General features: G+C 36.8%; 1 protein-coding gene and 2 long non-coding RNA genes across 3 annotated transcripts; all 3 read right to left on the minus strand.

The window, feature by feature from the left end:
* Window positions 1–2,495: 2,495 nt before the first annotated feature.
* On the minus strand, window positions 2,496–3,752 carry LOC137709288 (ankyrin repeat-containing protein ITN1-like). The gene is made up of 2 exons (XM_068448376.1): window positions 3,423–3,752; window positions 2,496–3,113 (listed from the first exon to the last, which is right to left on the minus strand). Exons 1-2 carry the CDS (start codon window positions 3,750–3,752, stop codon window positions 2,496–2,498), a joined length of 948 nt encoding a protein of 315 aa, XP_068304477.1.
* A 520-nt stretch (window positions 3,753–4,272) lies between these two features.
* On the minus strand, window positions 4,273–7,567 carry LOC137709343 (uncharacterized). The gene is made up of 3 exons (XR_011064851.1): window positions 7,509–7,567; window positions 7,040–7,132; window positions 4,273–4,304 (listed from the first exon to the last, which is right to left on the minus strand). It is a non-coding gene; the product is annotated as an uncharacterized lncRNA (long non-coding RNA).
* Window positions 7,568–7,812: 245 nt separating this feature from the next.
* Window positions 7,813–9,114, minus strand: LOC137709344 (uncharacterized). Its single transcript, XR_011064852.1, has 3 exons — window positions 8,956–9,114; window positions 8,803–8,843; window positions 7,813–8,202 (listed from the first exon to the last, which is right to left on the minus strand). It is a non-coding gene; the product is annotated as an uncharacterized lncRNA (long non-coding RNA).
* Between the last annotated feature and the right edge of the window lie 9,487 nt (window positions 9,115–18,601).

Below are 18,601 nucleotides of genomic sequence, written 5' to 3' on the forward strand. Positions count from 1 at the left end.
ATGCTAGCGATTAGTGACCGGAAAGGAAATGCTGCGGAAAAAACCCCAGAAATTTTGAGTGGGGGAATTGAAATAGAGCGTTCTTTGTTGCATGATAGGAGAAAAAGCAACAGCTGCTTGCTGAGATACTGACACCGCACGAACCACCTTGTTACTAAGGTCTTGCAGAATTTCATGGCGCATTCTATACACCGGATTCTGGTAAATAAGCATAGCTTTAGACTTTAGAGTATATCGATGGAGGATCATTGGCGGATACTGACACGGTTCGTGATACTTGTTGCAACTTTGTACTTTGGTTTAATCGTCATGATTTGTCACTGATTTCTTAAGTGCATTCATTTCCACTACTGGGGGCGTCTCCTTTCATGTTACATTTGACGCATAGATATCAAAAGTGGTCTTTTGGTATTAACAAATCTAGCAATGTAATTACGAGTTTGCGACATTTGTTGGGACGGTCGGTCACTTACATGTCTCCTGAGCGAATTTGAAATGAGAATTATTCCTATCCAGCTCATATTTGGAGCCTTGAGCCTTGGTCTTGCTCTCTTTGAGTGTGGTACTGGAGAATTTTCACAGACAGCTAATGAAGGACCTGTCAATCTTATGCTGCAGGTAAATACCTGTCAATCTTATGCTGCATTCATATCCTTACCAATGCCTACATCCGCCGTTGTTTTGCAACTGAGGTTCTGAGGTCTATGGCAGATCTTGGATGATCCATCACCTACACCTTCAAAACACAAATTTTCATCAGAATTCTGCTCGTTTATTGAAGCCTGCCTGCAAAAGGATGCAGATGATCGTATTAGCCACAGATTTCAATCTGGGAGATGGTAGCTTGACATCAACATTGTTTAACTAGTATTCTTCTTCCGCAGATACTTTCACACCCCTTCATGACAAAGTACGAGGATTCCCAACACAGAGGATGAGGGACTTGAGATGCGAGTACTTGACACTTGCATTATCTTTAAACCAACAAAATTGTGCTAAAAACCACATACAAATGCCGAGTCTAGATATAATCTCTAACAATTTGTGAGTCAAATGTGTGACAGTTCACGTAGTTCAATTGGTCCTAATGATTAGAGAGGCAATTATTGGTTGATGGAAGATACATTATTTATTATCTTGTAGGATGTAAGATTGACTAGTCATAAGTATGGTGAGTTAGGCCAATTGGATAAGGTACGTGTCCAGACCCTTGCACCAAGTTCGAATCACCTTCAAGTTGATTATTAGACATGTATATTGGGTAACGTGATTTCTAGTGCTAACGTCTCTAACGTATGCTTTTGTACTTAACTCCCTTCACGTAACAATGATAATTTTGCTCAATTTTTGTAGTCTTGTTCTTTCTTTGGTGTCAGTGGGATAAGAATCATCATTTACAATCCCTTTTTCTTCTTTTCCCGTCATTTGAAAGTCTTCATATCCATTTCCATTACATAGAAAATGAATTCAATTCGTGTTTAGTTACCTATTTGTCATACTTTTGTATTATAATCAAGCTTGCAGAGGATCCAAATCCGTTCATAAAACATGAAAATAAGTCGAGAAAAATGTAATATATTGCGTGGAAAACATTATGGATTAACATGTGTAATATATTGCAGAGGATCCAAATGGCTGGATTACAAGAGCTAAGAAAAAAGCTCTTTCCTTTTGGTTGGATTTTGAATTTCCACGCATTGTGGAAACTGAATTTTGGTTTGGGCGATCGGATAGAGGAACAGTGAAACTGCTGATCAGATTGTACGCTGTGTGCAACATCAACGAGCTTGGGTGAAAGTTGCGAGCATGGCTGCGAGAACATCTTGGTAACCTCCGCTCCCAACACTAACGTGTTTTATTGCAGAAGATAACACATTTGGGGAAAGTGTCCGTTGATTTCAGAAACCTTGGGCAAAATATATGCACAGCAAACAATTGCGAATGTTATAAGAAGGGATGTACTATCCTCGCACCATGTTTTACTTCTCAACATCCCTTATTAATTTCTGTCATTTGATATTCTTTAATTCATTTAATCTGATGGTCGAAAATTAAGAGGGTGTGTGAGAAGTAAAAATGGATGTGTGGATAGAATACCCATAGAAAAAAAGCCAAAAGGGTTTAATAACTACCATGTTTATCAACAGTCTGAAACAGCAAAGTTTAGCCTATCTATGACTGGCAAAGCTTTCCACAAAGAAGACTCTTGTGTTTCTATACTATTCAGTCCCCTGTATTTGGAAGAATAACCATCCATGACCAATTCAATGACACACTAAACCTATCTATAAGTGAGGATCCAGTCATTTCCCTGTCTAGCCAAAACCCTGTAACAATCAGCAGAACTAGCCACGAAAATAAAAAAATAAGAGATTGAGCAATGGAGTTTTTATTATAGGAACCAAACACTTGTATAGCGTGTACAATGCATACAAGCTTTCTTAGAAGTGACAAACATTACTACAACTTACACAATTAATATATCGCATACACCATCAAGAATTTATCCAGCGTTTGACTTTCCTATCGAATATTCCTCCACCATAAGTAGACACGAAAAAGTCAACGAGAAGGGGAAATTGCATCCAAACAAATAAAATGATAGGAACACCAGCAAGGAAGACGATTGGATAAGTAATCCATGGTTTGTCTTGAAGCATGATGAATAAGGCAGAAGAAAAGGCAACCATCATGGTCGCAATGGAGATGAAGAGTGTGGAAAGGTCTATTATCATTTTTGTGGGTAAGGATTTGAGAAAATCATCTTCAGCATAACGCGATGTAAGGATGTCCAGAAACATCAACACTGATGTTGCGGAAGAAAAGAGCGAAATTGCATCTGAAACTATAAAAACCATAAATAGTTTTTGGTTTAAGAATATGGGAAATCCTGTTTCTTGGTTGTTTCCACCAAGAACTGTAAATGCTGCAGCAAACATAATTGTAATAATGAGGGCACTGACAACTGTACAAGAACTTGATGTTCCCTTCATCCACTTTTCTCCTTCCTTGTGCAATTTATCGTGGCTCTTGGTAAATAGTTTAGAGGGTGTCAAACCATCTTTATTTTTAGTTGTGGTTCCCGAGGGTTGGAAATCAACACTCTCTACCTCCTGCATTTCATTGAACAAAAAATTATGCACCGTAGTGATATTAGTTGATCATGTTCTTTCAGTAATTAGAAAAGAAAAAAAATGATGCATCATTTGATACATGGATACAGTTTGAGCTTAAACATATAATGAGGTAGAATTTATATTATTCTTGGACGGCATTGTCATGTATCAGTGAGAAAGAAGTTAAATTTCAAAGTATTAAGTGACACAATTTGAATTTCATGGGATTAAGTATTCGGAATGAATTTCAGGGGTCATAGATGTAATTATGCCTACAAGAATAATATGAAAGGAAACAATTCTAACCTTGTACCATTGCCTTTCTCTCTGCATTTGCAAGGCTGCACCTGCAATGCAATCAAGCTTTGCCAATGGAGATAACATCCCCGCACAATGTAGGATGCCGTTTTGGGAATTATCTACAAAAGTCGTAATGAGATTTCTTTGACGAACCCCGTATATAAGGCTATAAACTTTTTCTTGACGGCATTCAACAGCATGCTGAAATATGTTCTTCTTGTCTCCATTCGTTCTGAATAACAGTTCTGGTCTGGCTTTACATAAAGAAGTAACGACCTCAACAATCCCGTTTTCAATAGCTGCGAATATTGTATCAGATACACAGCTCTCTCTCATTTCTTCATTAGTAAAGTTTTTTATCACGTCACACATGCAGTCCAAAATTTGACGTGATCGAACATGGATCAATTTCAACTCACGAATGTGGTTGATTCCTACGTTGACATTCAAAACAATGTAACTCACAACTCACAACCACATTTTTACGAAATAAAAAGATAGAATAAATAAATTAGGGAATTGTTATTAGCATTCCAAAATTCTCATTCTACACTCCATACTTTTTACATTAAGAAAGAAAACTAAACTTGTGAGGAATGTAGAATAAGATTTTTAGAATGCCAATAACACTTCCCATAAAGTATTAGTTTAGAGAAAAGGAAAATGCAAGCTGATTTTCATACACAAATTTTAATTTCTCACAAACTTCTCTTAATTTATACTCATCAGATTTGATATATCAAATGAAATCAACAAAATAAATTCAAGACAGGTGTGTTAGAAGTTAACTATATGTTATCATTTTCCATAAAAAAAAATAAATGATTAATATTCACGTACCCAAAAACTCTAAAAGCCTCGATGGAAGTCCTTGTAGTAAACCCAAGACTGCAACACAAATATAAAATCAGATTTTGCTGCCAAAATTTCTTTATATGCTGATTACATGATATATGGCAATATGCATGAAATATACTTGGAAGAGTTCAAATTCCCAAGTTTAAAGACCCAAATCCATGTATCTTGGTGGTTCAAGATGTTAGAGAACAATTTAAAAAATAAATAATAACAGAATTTAAAATAATTGATTCTTTATTTATGAAATATACTACAAAATGAAACAATAAACAAACAATTGCATAAAATAGAATGCAATTCTTATTTATTTTAAGGAAATCTTATATGAAACCCAACAACAGCTTAATACCCAGTCACCATAGATTTTGGAAGCTTGCCCATTCGAACTGCAATTTCCAAATCCAATCAATACAAATCCTCGAAATATTTAATCCCAATAAAAATTTGGTCCCAAATTCAAATGGATGAATCTTTATATAAATTTGATTCCAATAAATCAATAATAAAAAATAAAATAAAAAAGTGATTTTCACCCACCCTTTATAGTTTTTCACACTTCTCTTTATTTATAGTCATCGAATTGAATAAATCAAACAAAATCAAGGATCAAAGTTAAATAAAGGTGTGTAATTAAAATGCTTAAAAGAGTACGTGAAAATCACCTCCCTTTATTTATAGTTTTTCACACACCTCTCTTTATTTATTCTAGTAAATTTCTTGATTAAATATATCATTTTCAATTTTTTTAAAACTAATTTTTTTCTTTATAATTTCTTTTTTTTTTTAAATCTAAGCATTAAAATTATAAATAAATAAACTGTTACAAGTTCCCACCCAGCCTAACCCCACAGACCCGCCCACCCGCGCCACCACTTTCGGTATGTCTTCAAAGTTCCACCAAGCCAATCTTCTTTCTTCGGTTGCCATGGCGAATCTGCCATGTCTCCGCCCTCCGCCCTCTCCCTCCCCCTCCCCCTCACCCATCCCCCCTCCCTCCTTCTTGTTCCACTGTGACAACAGCCGAAGACCACTACGACGGCTGCCCTTGCAGCCATGAAACCAAAACCCAATTTCAAAAAAACCAAATTCGAAATTCAAAAGCAATTCGAATTAGAATCGATTGGTTAAAAGGGAAGGAAGAATCTCACTCTTTGGTGACGGCGATGATGTTGTCAACGAACCGTTGAATCATCTCATGACAGTACAATCAAATTTTGATTTTTGTAATCGGGTTTCAGAACAATTAAATTAAATTTCTGGAAAATTCGAATTTCGAAACTACAGAATACAAAAAAAAAAAAAAAAAAAAGAGGAGGGAAAAAGCAAAATCCGAGCAGCAATTGGGAAGAAAAATCGAGAAAAAAATTTAGGGGCCTCCTTCAAACCTGGCATCAATTTTGACAAATCTGCGCAGAGCGTTCATGATTTGCATACGATGATGACAGTTGATTTTTTTTTAAAATTTTTTTTTTCCCTTTAGTTTTAAATCATTTTAAAAATTAAAAAATGATTGATTAATTAGGAAGAGCATCCCCTCTGGATCCTCTTTGTAAGATCTGATGCGTCTATCGTTCATCGTACGGTCAGTTTTCATCAGATACTATTCATATTTAATTTCAAATACAATTATTTAAAATAATGAACGATGGACGCACCTGATTCGAAGATCACCGGAATTCCCACAAAGAGGATCCGATTAATTAAATAGTAAACTAGAGTTAAGTTGAAATACACATGTCAATTTTAAAAATTAAAAATGATTCATTAATTAAATAGTAAACTAGAGTTAAGTTGAAACTCGAGCGAAGTTGAAGTACGCATGTCTAGCTACATGGTACATTATTTGCGGGAGGTCTGATCGAGGGGGCCACGTTTTTTTATGATCAATCTTTAGGTGTGGGTGTCCTTCGTGTAACGGTTGAAAACTGTCAATATAAGATGTGCACAAACATTAAATATGTACATAAGCAACTCCCTTTATGTGAATTGTGTCATTTTATCATTTTGACCCTATTTTAATTGGGTAAACTAGTTCTCAGTTATTAATTTGATGGCATTTTAGAGATGTTCAAATGTTTTACTATTTTGGTGTGATCCTTTTATATATATACACACACATTAGCACATGGGCACATACAAAATGTGTGAGAAAATTTTTTATTTTTTATTTTTAAATGGAAGGAGAGAGGAATGAGTGATAAAGAACATGGGAGTGGGAAGTTTTTATTTTTTTATTTTTTAATAATTAGAGATATGTTAAGATTTGAGGCTTTGAAAAAAAAACAGCAAAATTTAGTTGTGTAAAATTACATTTCTGCTCCATATTTCTTATTCATGTTTTGTTTTAATTAGAGAGTTAAACTATTAATTTCATAAGATTTTGGGTGACAATGAGTGTTTTATTAATTAGTAGATATATATATATATATATATAGATAGATAATAGATAATACTTTTGTTTTCCTATGTTGTAGTAAGGTGTGTGTGCGCGCACGCCTATATATATAATAATACTTTTGTTTTTTGATTTTCACGTTTGAATTCGGATTAGGCCGTGTTAGTTATCTATTGTATCTTGTAATGTTCGGATAGGCCGACAGCATTTCATTGTATTCCATTCCATTCCATCAACCACATCACCTAACTAATTATTAAAAACAAGGAGATGGATAATTGAAACAATTCCAAAAAAAAAGAACGAGCATAACATATGAAAAGGACTTCAACATATCAAATCGTAGTTAGAGTTTTGAGGTGTAACATACCTCTGTTATTCCTTTGATTACCCTGTTCATTTTCTTGATTTTGAACATTTATACGGAAATCATTGACGGAATGACCAAGCTCTATGCGTATACCTACCAAGAAATAAGATTTCCTCATTCAAAATACTCATTGTAGATATTTTAAAACATATTTTGTGAATGGAAACATACCATTATGGTATATGATTTAAGAAGAGAGTAATGCTAAGGAACTGAATTTTTTAAATCAAATGATGTAGTTATAGATGATTAAATTATTAATTAAACATCGATTAACGTGCTTATTTCTTATTCGTAACACATCATTTGGTTTGTACATTCGGTTTAAAAATTTGGTCTCCCTAGCATTAAGACCATCTTATTTGAACCACCTTATGAAACCCCTTAAGTGGAAGATGACATTTGTACATGCTACATAAAATGCTGATAAATTTTATGGTAGTAAGAGAAAAGGGAAGATGTTACTAACGATTGTAGATCCACTTTTGCCAGAATTTGAGCGACATCCCACTCGGGAATGCAGAGGACAAATAAGCAAATGCAATTATAGGGGAGATGATGTCTCGAGTACATGTAAATCGTGAGTAACGCTGAAGTAACTCCCATGCAATATCTGTACGTATGCATTTAAACCAATTATTGTATATGTGTGTGTGTATAATGCAGAAAATTTGATTCGGTAGTTTCGTTACCAAATTGTTTGGCATCAAGACAACTTTTAACAAGTCTAGAGCCGTAAATGCCTTCATCTAGCATTAGATCTTGGGGTGGAGTGAGAGAGTAGAGGTACCGAACTATATCCCATTGGTCATTCCGAGCAGCCATGACAATCGGAGTCAATCGGAGGGACTCTACGGCAATACCGAGTAGTTTCTTGTTCTTCGTAAACATGCATTCAACCATCTTGATGTTTTCTCTTGCAGCATAAGCAAGAGCCGTAAAACCACGATCATCTTTGATCTCCAATTGTTCCTCCGTCATCAACTGCACCAGCTCTTCCACAATTTGCTCGTGCCCGAATCTTGTTGCGTTGTGAAGAGCTGTCCCCCATTCATCCGTTGCTGTTATTGCATTGGGGTGTAGGTTAAGTAACCCCTTCGCTTCATCCCAATCACCCCTCCTCACAGCAGCAAACAAAGCTTGATACTCATGCGGGATCTCCCCTGTCAAGGGTACGTATGTAATAATTGTGGCATTTTATATAATATATTGACTAGTTTTTCTTCAATTATCCTGGTGTAACTTAAAATAACTTACTTCTTAAGTACATGACATGTTATGACTTTAACATAGTTTCTATTTATACACAACCATCTCTTCACACCCAACTTTTATCACTAGACACCCAGCACACCCAACAATCTCTAATCCTTGGATTTGATATCAAGGTTTTAAGATTAAAATTTAATTGTGAAACAAGGATTATAGGGAAGAAAATTGAAATTAAAATTTTGGAATAGAAAGATAAAACAAAATAATACATAAGATAGTGATAAACATGTCGAGTCTCGTTCTTTTGGTCTCCCGATGGTCAAGGGTTCATGGTCACTAACCCTTGAGTTTGATATCAAAATTTGAGAATAAAATCTTGAAATCACGTCCATTTATTCTTCATGATTCCACCCTTGATATTAAATTCAGAGTGAGTGACCATGCGTTTCTTACATAGAAGGAAACCAAGAGAACCCTTCATATACATTTAATACTTTAATTTTGATGATCGATACTTGAGTTTTCTGATCTACTCAACTCTGCATGGATACCTGAGTTTTGTGATCCGCTCAACTCTGCTGCCATGCTCAATCTGTCAATTTATCCAAAGGAGATTTTTGCATAGGTAGATGATGATCATGTGTTTATATATGAAAACAAAGAAACAAATAGTGAACACGAAGGATAAGTAATTAACAACTCACAACTTGAATTGAAATGGGGAAGCCTTCAGAAAACTGCTTCAGCTTGAATTGGGGTTCTATAGCATTGGTGCTGCTAAACCTGTATCTAATCTCTATATATAAAGCCAACACTAAAGTGAATAGTGTTTTTGGGGTCACAAGCTTCACCAAAATAAATGGACAAAAATGCCCCTAAAACAAAAAAGTTCAAAAGCAATCTAAATTAATGCACCAAATAATGCAGTGGTATTTTCATCATATAAACAATGTTTTTTAATAATTAATTTTTTTTTGTACAATTATTTATTTATTTATTATATTATATAAAAACATTTATGTAAGTCCATCGTAATATGCCGTAATTCAAAAAAATGTATTCTGCATACGTGTGAGCGCGTGCATGAAAGCTAGTATATACTATATAGTCAACGATAACCAAATGATTTTGTCCCCTTTTTTTATACGAAGTTTGTCATGTATTTTATGGATCAACATTCGTAACAAATCAGCAGAATATGCCCGTCCATATTAGCAATGACTTGACAAGTTATGATACTTTCACATTTTTTAATTGTCTTTCCAACAAAAATAAACAATGACAGAACCAACTATACATGGAATATTAACTTTTAACACTTCGGAGTTTAGAAGCCATACTTTTCGTACAAATTAAATTAAAGATCAAAGCAGTAGTATCAAGTAAGCCTAGCCGGGAATTTAGAAGCTATACTTTAAATACAAATTAATTTAAGGATCAAAGCAGTAGTATCAAGTAATAAAATTGCCAGTTTGCCATACTACGTAGAAGTTATCAAGCCCTAAAGTTCAAAACATTCTTTGTCCAGCACTAGATTGGCAAATGAATGCCCAAGGTTGCACTAAGGAATCGCTCTGAAGTTCTTTATAGAACGGTTTTTGTATATTTGGACTGATCCATCCAGCTTAGGACTAATTAGGGATTGCAATGAGTTTTTAGAAAAGTGTTTTCGTTGTGCTTTAAGAATAATCAGTTGTAAAATAAAGGAGATGAGAGTTCTTAAACTATTTTTAAAACTGTTGTGAGCAGTGTAAGAATCTCCTCCTTTTCTTGCCAATCACCCCTCCGTACAGCACCGAACAGAGCTTGATACTCATCTGTCAAGGGTACGCATGTAATTAAATATGGCCTTTTATAAAATTTGTTAACTGCTTTCTTCTTCAATTCTCCTGGAATAACTTAAAATAACTTCTTGAGTACATAGCATGTTATGACTTTAAACTAATTTCATATTAAATTCAAGAGTGAATGACCATAAGCTCTTTACACATAAGGAAACCAAGACAACCTTTTATATAGACTTAATACTTTGATTTTGATGATAGATACCTGGGTTTTCTACTGAGTTGAACTCTGCTGCCATGCTCAATCTGTCAGTTTATCCAAAGGAGATTTTATTATAGGTAGATCATGATCATGTGTTAATAAATGAAAATAAAGAAATAAATAGTGAACCAAGTATATATGGAATCTTAACTTTTGACACTTGGGAGTTTAGAAGCCATACTTTTGCCTACAATTTAATTTAATGATCAAAGCAGCTGTATCAAGTAAGCCTAGCTGGCAGTTTAGAAGACATACTTTGCCTACAAATTAATTTAAGTATCAAGGCAGTAGTATCAAGTAAGCCTACGCTAATAAAAATTGGCACATGCTATATAGAAGTTATCAAGCCCTAAATCGTAAAACATTCTTTGTCCAGCACTAGATTGCCAAATACATGCCCAAGGTTGCGGAAAAGAATACCTGAACCTCTACCTTCTACGTTTCAAAAGCTTCTAAGCGTAAGAATATTCCCATTCGGTTTCAGCTATATTGATCAGAATACTGGTGCGTTTGCTTGGAGTTTAAGGTTCTTTTTTTATGTTTTCATGTGGAGGGGACTGAGCTACTTGCACGGAGTTGGTCATCTTTCATGTTACATTTGACGCATAGATATTAAAAGTGGTCTTTTGGTATTAACAAAGCTAGTAACATAACTACCAGTGTGCGACATTTGTTGGGACAGTCACTTACATATCGCCTGAGCGGATTTGAAATGAGAATTATTCCTATCCAGCTGATATTTGGAGCCTTGGTCAAGCTCTCTTTGAGTGTGGTACTGGAGAATTCCCATGTACAGCTAATGAAGGACCCGTTGCTGCATTCATATCCTTTCCATTGCCTACATCCGCCGTTGTTTTGCAACTAAAGTTCTGAGGTCTATGGCACATCTTGGATGATCCATCACCTACACCTTCAAAACACCAATTTTCAACAGAGTTCTGCTCGTTTATTGAAGCCTGCTTGCAAAAGGATGCAGATGGCTAGGCCAACAGCAGAGCAGGTGATCATATTAGCCACAGATTTCAATCTGGGAGATGGTCGCTTGACATCGACATTGTTTAACTAGTATTCTTCTTCTGCAGATACTTTCACACCTCTTCATCACAGAGTACGAGGCTTCCCAAGTTGACTCAGGAGCATTTGCCCGAAGCGTTTTTGATCCAACACAAAGTATGATGGACTCGGCAGTGTGAGTACTTGACACTTGCATCATCTTTAAACCAACAAAAGTGTGTTTAAAACACTTACAATAAAGAGTCTTGAGAGGTACTTTCGAAACCACAAACTCAAGGAGAGAAACCTAACCCTACACAATGGCATGGCTAATCATCAATTAATCCTGCTTTTTTAAAACGAGTTACCATCCGGGGAGGGCGTTTTCTTTTCAAAACAATTTTGTACGATGTCGTTCAGTTGCAATCTCTTTTTGCTTATGCCAGCAGCCGATGCACAAGCGCAGGATATGTAGTCCTAACAAACGTATAAATTGAAATCTAACACGACCAATTAGTATCCTATTCCCTTGGTCTATCACTCGACGCCAAGATTCATCAACAAGCTAAAGAGACTGCAATCCACTGAACAGGATGTCTACTTTTTCGTTAAATCACAAATACAAAAAATACAAACACAAATCAAGAAAATTACCTTAAACCACAGCTTTCGGAGCTCATACGGGGACGAACCATTCTTCACTGCAAACTTGTCAAACGAACCGGCATTGATACTGAACGAGGAAACGTTTGGGGAATCAACCAAGACCGTCCGATTGATTCGACGATCATAATCATAACCCTCAGGTTCAATGGATATATGTTTAATGCTTTTGCTACAGATCTTCCAGCGATCATCAAGCTCACTGCAGCTTCGAAACTCCAAAACCTCCAAATTGGAGTGACGCAATAAATCCTCCACCGTCCACGCAATCAAATCAAAATCAGTGAAAATCAAGGACATTGTCGACAAAAAGCGCACGGTGGAAAATTGGGCCTAATTCCACACCGTGTGAGTCCTAATTTCTCGACACACCCATTACTCAGAACGGAAAACTGAAAATCGTAATACCTGACTGCCGAGCGCAAAGGCGAGTTACCACGAATTGATCTCAGGAATCGATACAGGAGCAGTATTGACTGTGGTGCGGGAAAGAGAGTCGGAAAGTATGGACGGGATAATCGGAGCGCGAGAGTAGAGCGTGGTCGCCGAACGGCGGCTTGTACGGCCGGAAGTGTTGGCAGATAAAATTCAGGGAGAGAATGCGAGACTAAAGGGTTCACCATTTTCCGAGACGAGAGCGGTTCGGACGGAGTATAATGTGGTGAGGAAGAAGAGGATGCAGAGGACGATCTCGTTGGGGAGATCGTTTAGGTTTCGAATCGTACTGGCGCCGGCGGTGGTGTTTGGGCCCTTTTCTTAGATTCTTCTGGAATCGGCGGCGGAGCAAACACTTACATAGTTTTCTGTTTTCTTAGAAGTGACAAACATTACATTACTACAGTTACCCAATTAATACATCGCATACACTATAATGTGAATTTATATCCACCGTTTTGACTTTCCTATCTTATATTCCTCCGCCATAAGTGGATAAATTTTTCCATGTGATTAAAACGCACGTCTCAGCATGATAGGTGGTGTTTTTTACTAATAACTATAAACACCAGTAATCTTATAGTATAACAATTTAATACATTTAAATTTTAATAGAAAAATCAAAATAAACAAGACCTGCACTGTTTCCAACCCCTCTCTCACCTCTCTCTCTCTCCCCAACCCCCTCTCTGAATAAATTCCCCGGATCTTGATGAGATCGAGATTGTCGGATCGGGCGCGCGGCGTGGACGGAGAAGGAAAGAGTTTGCAATTGTTCCATTTCTTGTGCAGGGGAACAAGATTGAGCCGATTGACATTGCTTGCTTGAAGATGAACTTCTGCTGGGAAGGGGATTGATGGAAGGGAAATAGTGTGCCTTTACACTTAGCCAGAATGGCGGTCAAAGAGGAGAAGCCATAGTGTGCCTTCTACACTCAGAGTCCACTCAACCACCTCAGTCCGAGCCGCCATCATAGACCCATATGAAATTTCTCCACTGAAACACACATGGGTTTGTTCCTCTTTGGAGATTAGAGAGGAAAGTTCATCATTTTCCCAGAACATATCACTTTCCAGGAAAATCAAAGGGAAAGATGATTGCATTTTTGGAAAATCATCACAGTTCTCGCTCTCCTCCTCACTACCATTGTCTCCCAAATCTTCCTCAAATCCTTCTTCGCAGAATAATGAAGGATCGAACGCCATTGGAGGGTTTTGGATCTCTTGGGGTTCTTCTTGCAGAGCCATCTTCTTCGGAGAAGAAGAGAAGAAAAGCTTTGGTCATTACACAAAAAGAACAAGGGAGAGAGAAAGGGTTGAGCTCATGCCCATATCCATCTCTGAGTCTGTTCCTTTCTCTCTCTTTACCTTTTTTAGGAGAGAGAGCACCAAACCCAGCAAGCAGGCGAAAGGGTTTTTATCTCTGAACCCTTCGTTTAAGATTTCGCCGGTAACAATGTGGGGAGAAGAGTCAGGAGGAGATGGGGCGTTTTGGGAGACTGGGACTAGAAATTTTGGGAACCGTGCACGTGTTGTTTATTTTGATTTTTTTAATAAAATTTAGATGTATTAAATTATTATGCTATAAGAATACAGGTGTCTATAAATTATTGGTAAGAAACAACACATGTCATGCTGAGGTGTGTGTTCCAGTCACATGGAAAAAATTTTCCATAAGTTGACACAAAAATACCAACGGAGAAATTTTTAGGTGTACCCTCACTCATAATGGTGTACTGTACCCTCACTTATTTTTCAATAAATAAATAAAATCAAATTATTATGAGTGAGGGTACACCAAATTTTTTTGGTGTACCCGGTACACCTAAAAATTTCTCCAACGAGAAGGGGAAATTGCATTCAAATAAATAAAATGACGGGTACACCAACAAGGAAAATGATTGGATAAGTAATCCATAGTTTGTCTTGAAGCATGATGAATAAGGTAGAAGAAAAGGCAACCATCATGGTCACAATGGAGATGAACAGTGTGGAAAGGCTTATTATCATCTTTGTGGGTAAGGATTTGAGAAAATTATTTTCAGCATAACGCGATGTAAGGATATCCAAAAACATAAATGTTGAAGTTGTGAAAGAAAAGAGCGAAATTACATTTGAAATTATAAAAATCATAAATAGATTTTCAACGAGGTGATCGTGTCCTTTCAGTAATTAGAAAGGAAAACAAAATACTTCATTTGATGCATGGATATAATGAGATAGAATTTATTTTGTTCTTGGATGGCACCGGCATGGGATAAAGTGAAAAAAAAGGTTAGATTTCAAAGTATTAAGTGACACAATTTGAATTTCATGAGCTTAAGCATTCGGATTGAATTTCAAGGGTCATAGATCTAATTAAGCCTACAAGAATAATGTAAAATAATATTCTAACCTTGTGCCATTGCCTTTCTCTCTGCATTTGCAAGGCTGCACCTGGAGTACGATCAAGCTTTCCCTTTCCCAATGGAGATAACATCCCCACACAATGTAGCGTGTCGTTGCTGGAATCAATTGCGTAATTTTACATTTATCATATTTTTCATACGACATCAATCTAAGGATCAAATAAGCAATATCAAGTAAGCCTAGCTGGAGTTAGAAACTATACTTTGCGTACAAATTAATCTAAGGATCAAAGCAGCAGTATCAAGTAAGCCTAGCTGGGACCTGGAAATTTAGAAGCCATATTTTGTCTACAAATTATCCGAAGGATCAAAGGATCAGTATCAAGTAAGCCCAGCTGGGAGTTAGAACCCATACTTCGTTTTTGCCTACAAATTATCTGAAAAAGAACGTCGTTATTGGAGAAGAATCAGGTACGAAAACCATTTGTTTTATTCAATTTTCTTTCATACCAGTCAATTGGATTCTTCAATTTTTACTTCGTTTGCTTTGTTTGTCATCTTCTGCTCTGCACTTGTTGCTTTCTGTCAACTTGGGGGTTTAGGGTATTGTTTGGGCCCAAAATAATATTGTTGGGCCAAGTGTAGGTTTATGCTCGGCCCAAAGTTGTTTCAAATATATTATGGGCTGCTTGGTGATCTCGGGCCATTCAGCAAGGATGGCTGAGTCCTATCGCAAGAAGGAGTGGTTCGAATGAGCAAAGGGGTCGAAGAAGTCCTAGTGCAATTTGGAGTCTCGACCAACAATGAATATAGCCTCAAAAAGGGGGTAAGTTCAAAGTCCTAATAGGGGTAGGATTGATCGAAGTAAAGTTCGAGCAGAACAAGAAGTCCCAATCCAGATATGATTTTGACTCGATCTCAAGAAGGATTTGGTGCTATAAATACAAGACATCATGCAACAATTGGGGGACCTCCAATTCAACACACAATTACCCTGCGCAAAACCTCTCAAACATCTTGAGATTTTTTATTTTCTTTTACTTGCCGACACATCTTCAGTTTGGATAAACAGCACTGTGAAGGCAACCGGCGAACACCTTCAGTTTGGATAAACAACACTATTGTCGTAGAATCAGCCAACCGAGGAGCACCTTCAGTTTGGATAAACAGCAATGCGTCGAGGCCGACTGGTTACCTATCCAAGTCTCGGTTGAGAAGGTTTTTCAAATCCTTATTGGTAGAGTTCATCTTATTAGCTTTCTCGACGAAGTAAGGTGTTACGAGTTATGACATTCGGCGTATTGAACGCCGGGTGATTTTATGACTGGATACTCACATGTGAGTTTCAGAGTTCGGCATTCTGATGGCCGAACCATATTCACCATCAAGACATACATCACCTTTGAATACTTGTGTTCGTACAGTCTGGTGTCGATTCGACGTGCTTATGCACTTACGAATATAATCACTGTGACCGAATCCGGCGCCAACGATTTGTGAACTTCGCAGAACTAGCAGCTTTGTCTTCAGACTCGAGAATCCAAAGGCCGAGATTTGTTCCTTCCTCGACCGCAGTCGTAAGATAAAGAAGTCAGCAACGCGCTCAACGCAACATCAACAAATTTTACTCCTCGGCTGACGAGTTGGCACGCCCCGCATTCAACCAAATGACGTAGTTAGCTTATTAGTTACTCGGTCTGCGCGTCACGTAGGCTTGGTAGTTTTTAGGGTCAACAGGTATCTGTCAAATTTGGGGTTCTGGGCTTCTGTGTTTCTGTCCATTTGGGGCTTTTAGGTTTCTGAGATGTTCAAAAATTTTCATCTGATATCTGGTTGTGTTAGAATAAGTCCAAAATTTTGAAATTCTTGTGAAAATGGAAGGAACCCTGGAAAATTGGTTACCAAATTGATGTATTACTAATTAAACTCACAATTGGCTAATTAACCGACCTTTCGTAAACAAGAAATTATTTGAAAGGTTAGCGATTTAGTAATTACAAAGCTGAGGAGTCTGCTAATTGACTGTGTTGTACTTGCACCTCTGTGATAGAGCGCAACGGCATTCTAGGAATCATACAGCCAATCCCATCTAGTAAGATAAAGTTCGGTGGTTGTTGTTGTTGTTGTTTATACATACATGAACATTTCCCTTTGTGACAAATTTCTATGTCGACGCATCACGCATGATTAAGTGTAATAGATTCCCTTCAAGTTTCCAGTTACACTATTCCTTATTATTTGTTAGCAAAACACCACAAAATGATTCCTTGCATAACGTTCCAGAGAAATGCTTCTCTAAGACGAAGCCGAAATTGTTTTCTCTTTACTTTTCTTCATTAATTCTAGCTATGAGGAAGGCAAGAAAACTAAGGAGGCTGCAAGATCATCTAAGAAAAGTAATGAAAATGTTCTGGTACGTCCCCCTGCATCCGCGCAGAAGCGGAGGTGGTTGATGATTCCGTAGAGGATAAACCATCTGTTGATGGTGTTGTAGACGACATCCAAGCTACGGACCATACAAATGTTGGGGCCATCGTCCCCCCTGCATCTGCGCAGAAGCGAAGGGCTGCCTCCTCTAATGAATCAGAGGTGGTTGATGATTCCGTAGAGGATAAACCATCTGTTGATGGTGTTGTAGACGACGTCCAAGCTACGGACCATACAAATGTTGGGGCCATCGTCTTAGTTACAGACGATACAAATGTTGGGGCCAACGTCTCAGCTACAGACGATATAGATGTTGGGGTCGATTCCGAAGTGACAGAGCCTTTTCCAGGAGGACCGACGCATACATCATTGCTAAAGAGTTTTAAGAGTCACGTTGCTGCGGCAGTTTGGAACAATGAGGTATTTTTAGTTTGGGTACATGACAGCATTTTTAGCCACTTACGTGTTCCATGTTTTCAATCTAAATATCGTATTTGAATTTTGTCATTAGGAACGTCGTCCGCTAAGAATGGAAATGGCAGGACAAGCGAAATAATAACACTTATATCAAGTATATTAGATAATCATGTTAGTTACCGCTGCTGGAGTGTACATATGTTGTATCAGAACCCTCATCCTACTTCCGCATGAATACTAGTAATCATGAACTGATTATGCCAAAACCATCTTTACATTCTTTCTTTATCAAGATACATGAATTTTTAATTATTCTCTCAATCATATGTCATATTTGTATGCATTGCATGATTAATCTTGTTGCCTTTGATTTTGTGGCCACTAAATTTTGCAATGTGTATCACCAATAATTTGCTGGTAAAAAAAAAAGTAACAATACATTAGCCAATGACATTCCACACTTTTTTTTTTTAAATTTTTTTAACAAACAATATTATCTGGGAGAGTGGGTTAAGTACCACAATAAGCTTACAGTAATGAGGTTCAAACTCACATTTAGCAAGAATCCAACTAGAATATCTTTTAATTTGATGCCATTCCGTAATGTGTTTGGGAATCAAGAAAAACTAGAATTTTTTATGAGTAATGAAAACACAAGCTACGCCGTGCACTATTTACGTGTTATTATAATAAAGGTGAATAACATGATTGAGATGCCCCTCTTCTAGGGTATATTAATAATAATAAAAAAAATCCAAATCTTATAATTTTAGTGAAATAAGAGCATAACTAGACCGTAATTTAAATCCACTAAAAAAATAGAGTTTTAACGAAAAGTCCACGATACTATTCACTTTAACGAAAACCATATTTTTACACTAAAAAGTCAATCATGGTACTATTCACTTTACCCTTTATTTTGTCCTTATTATTAAAACTCAAAGTTTTCAAATTTTTTTTTTTAGTTTTCCCTAAAAAAATTGCTCAAGAAAAACGACCGAGCGAGTGGAGATGGACCTAC

Source organism: Pyrus communis, chromosome 11 (assembly GCF_963583255.1).
Source record: "Pyrus communis chromosome 11, drPyrComm1.1, whole genome shotgun sequence".
Classification (NCBI taxonomy): Eukaryota; Viridiplantae; Streptophyta; class Magnoliopsida; order Rosales; family Rosaceae; genus Pyrus; species Pyrus communis.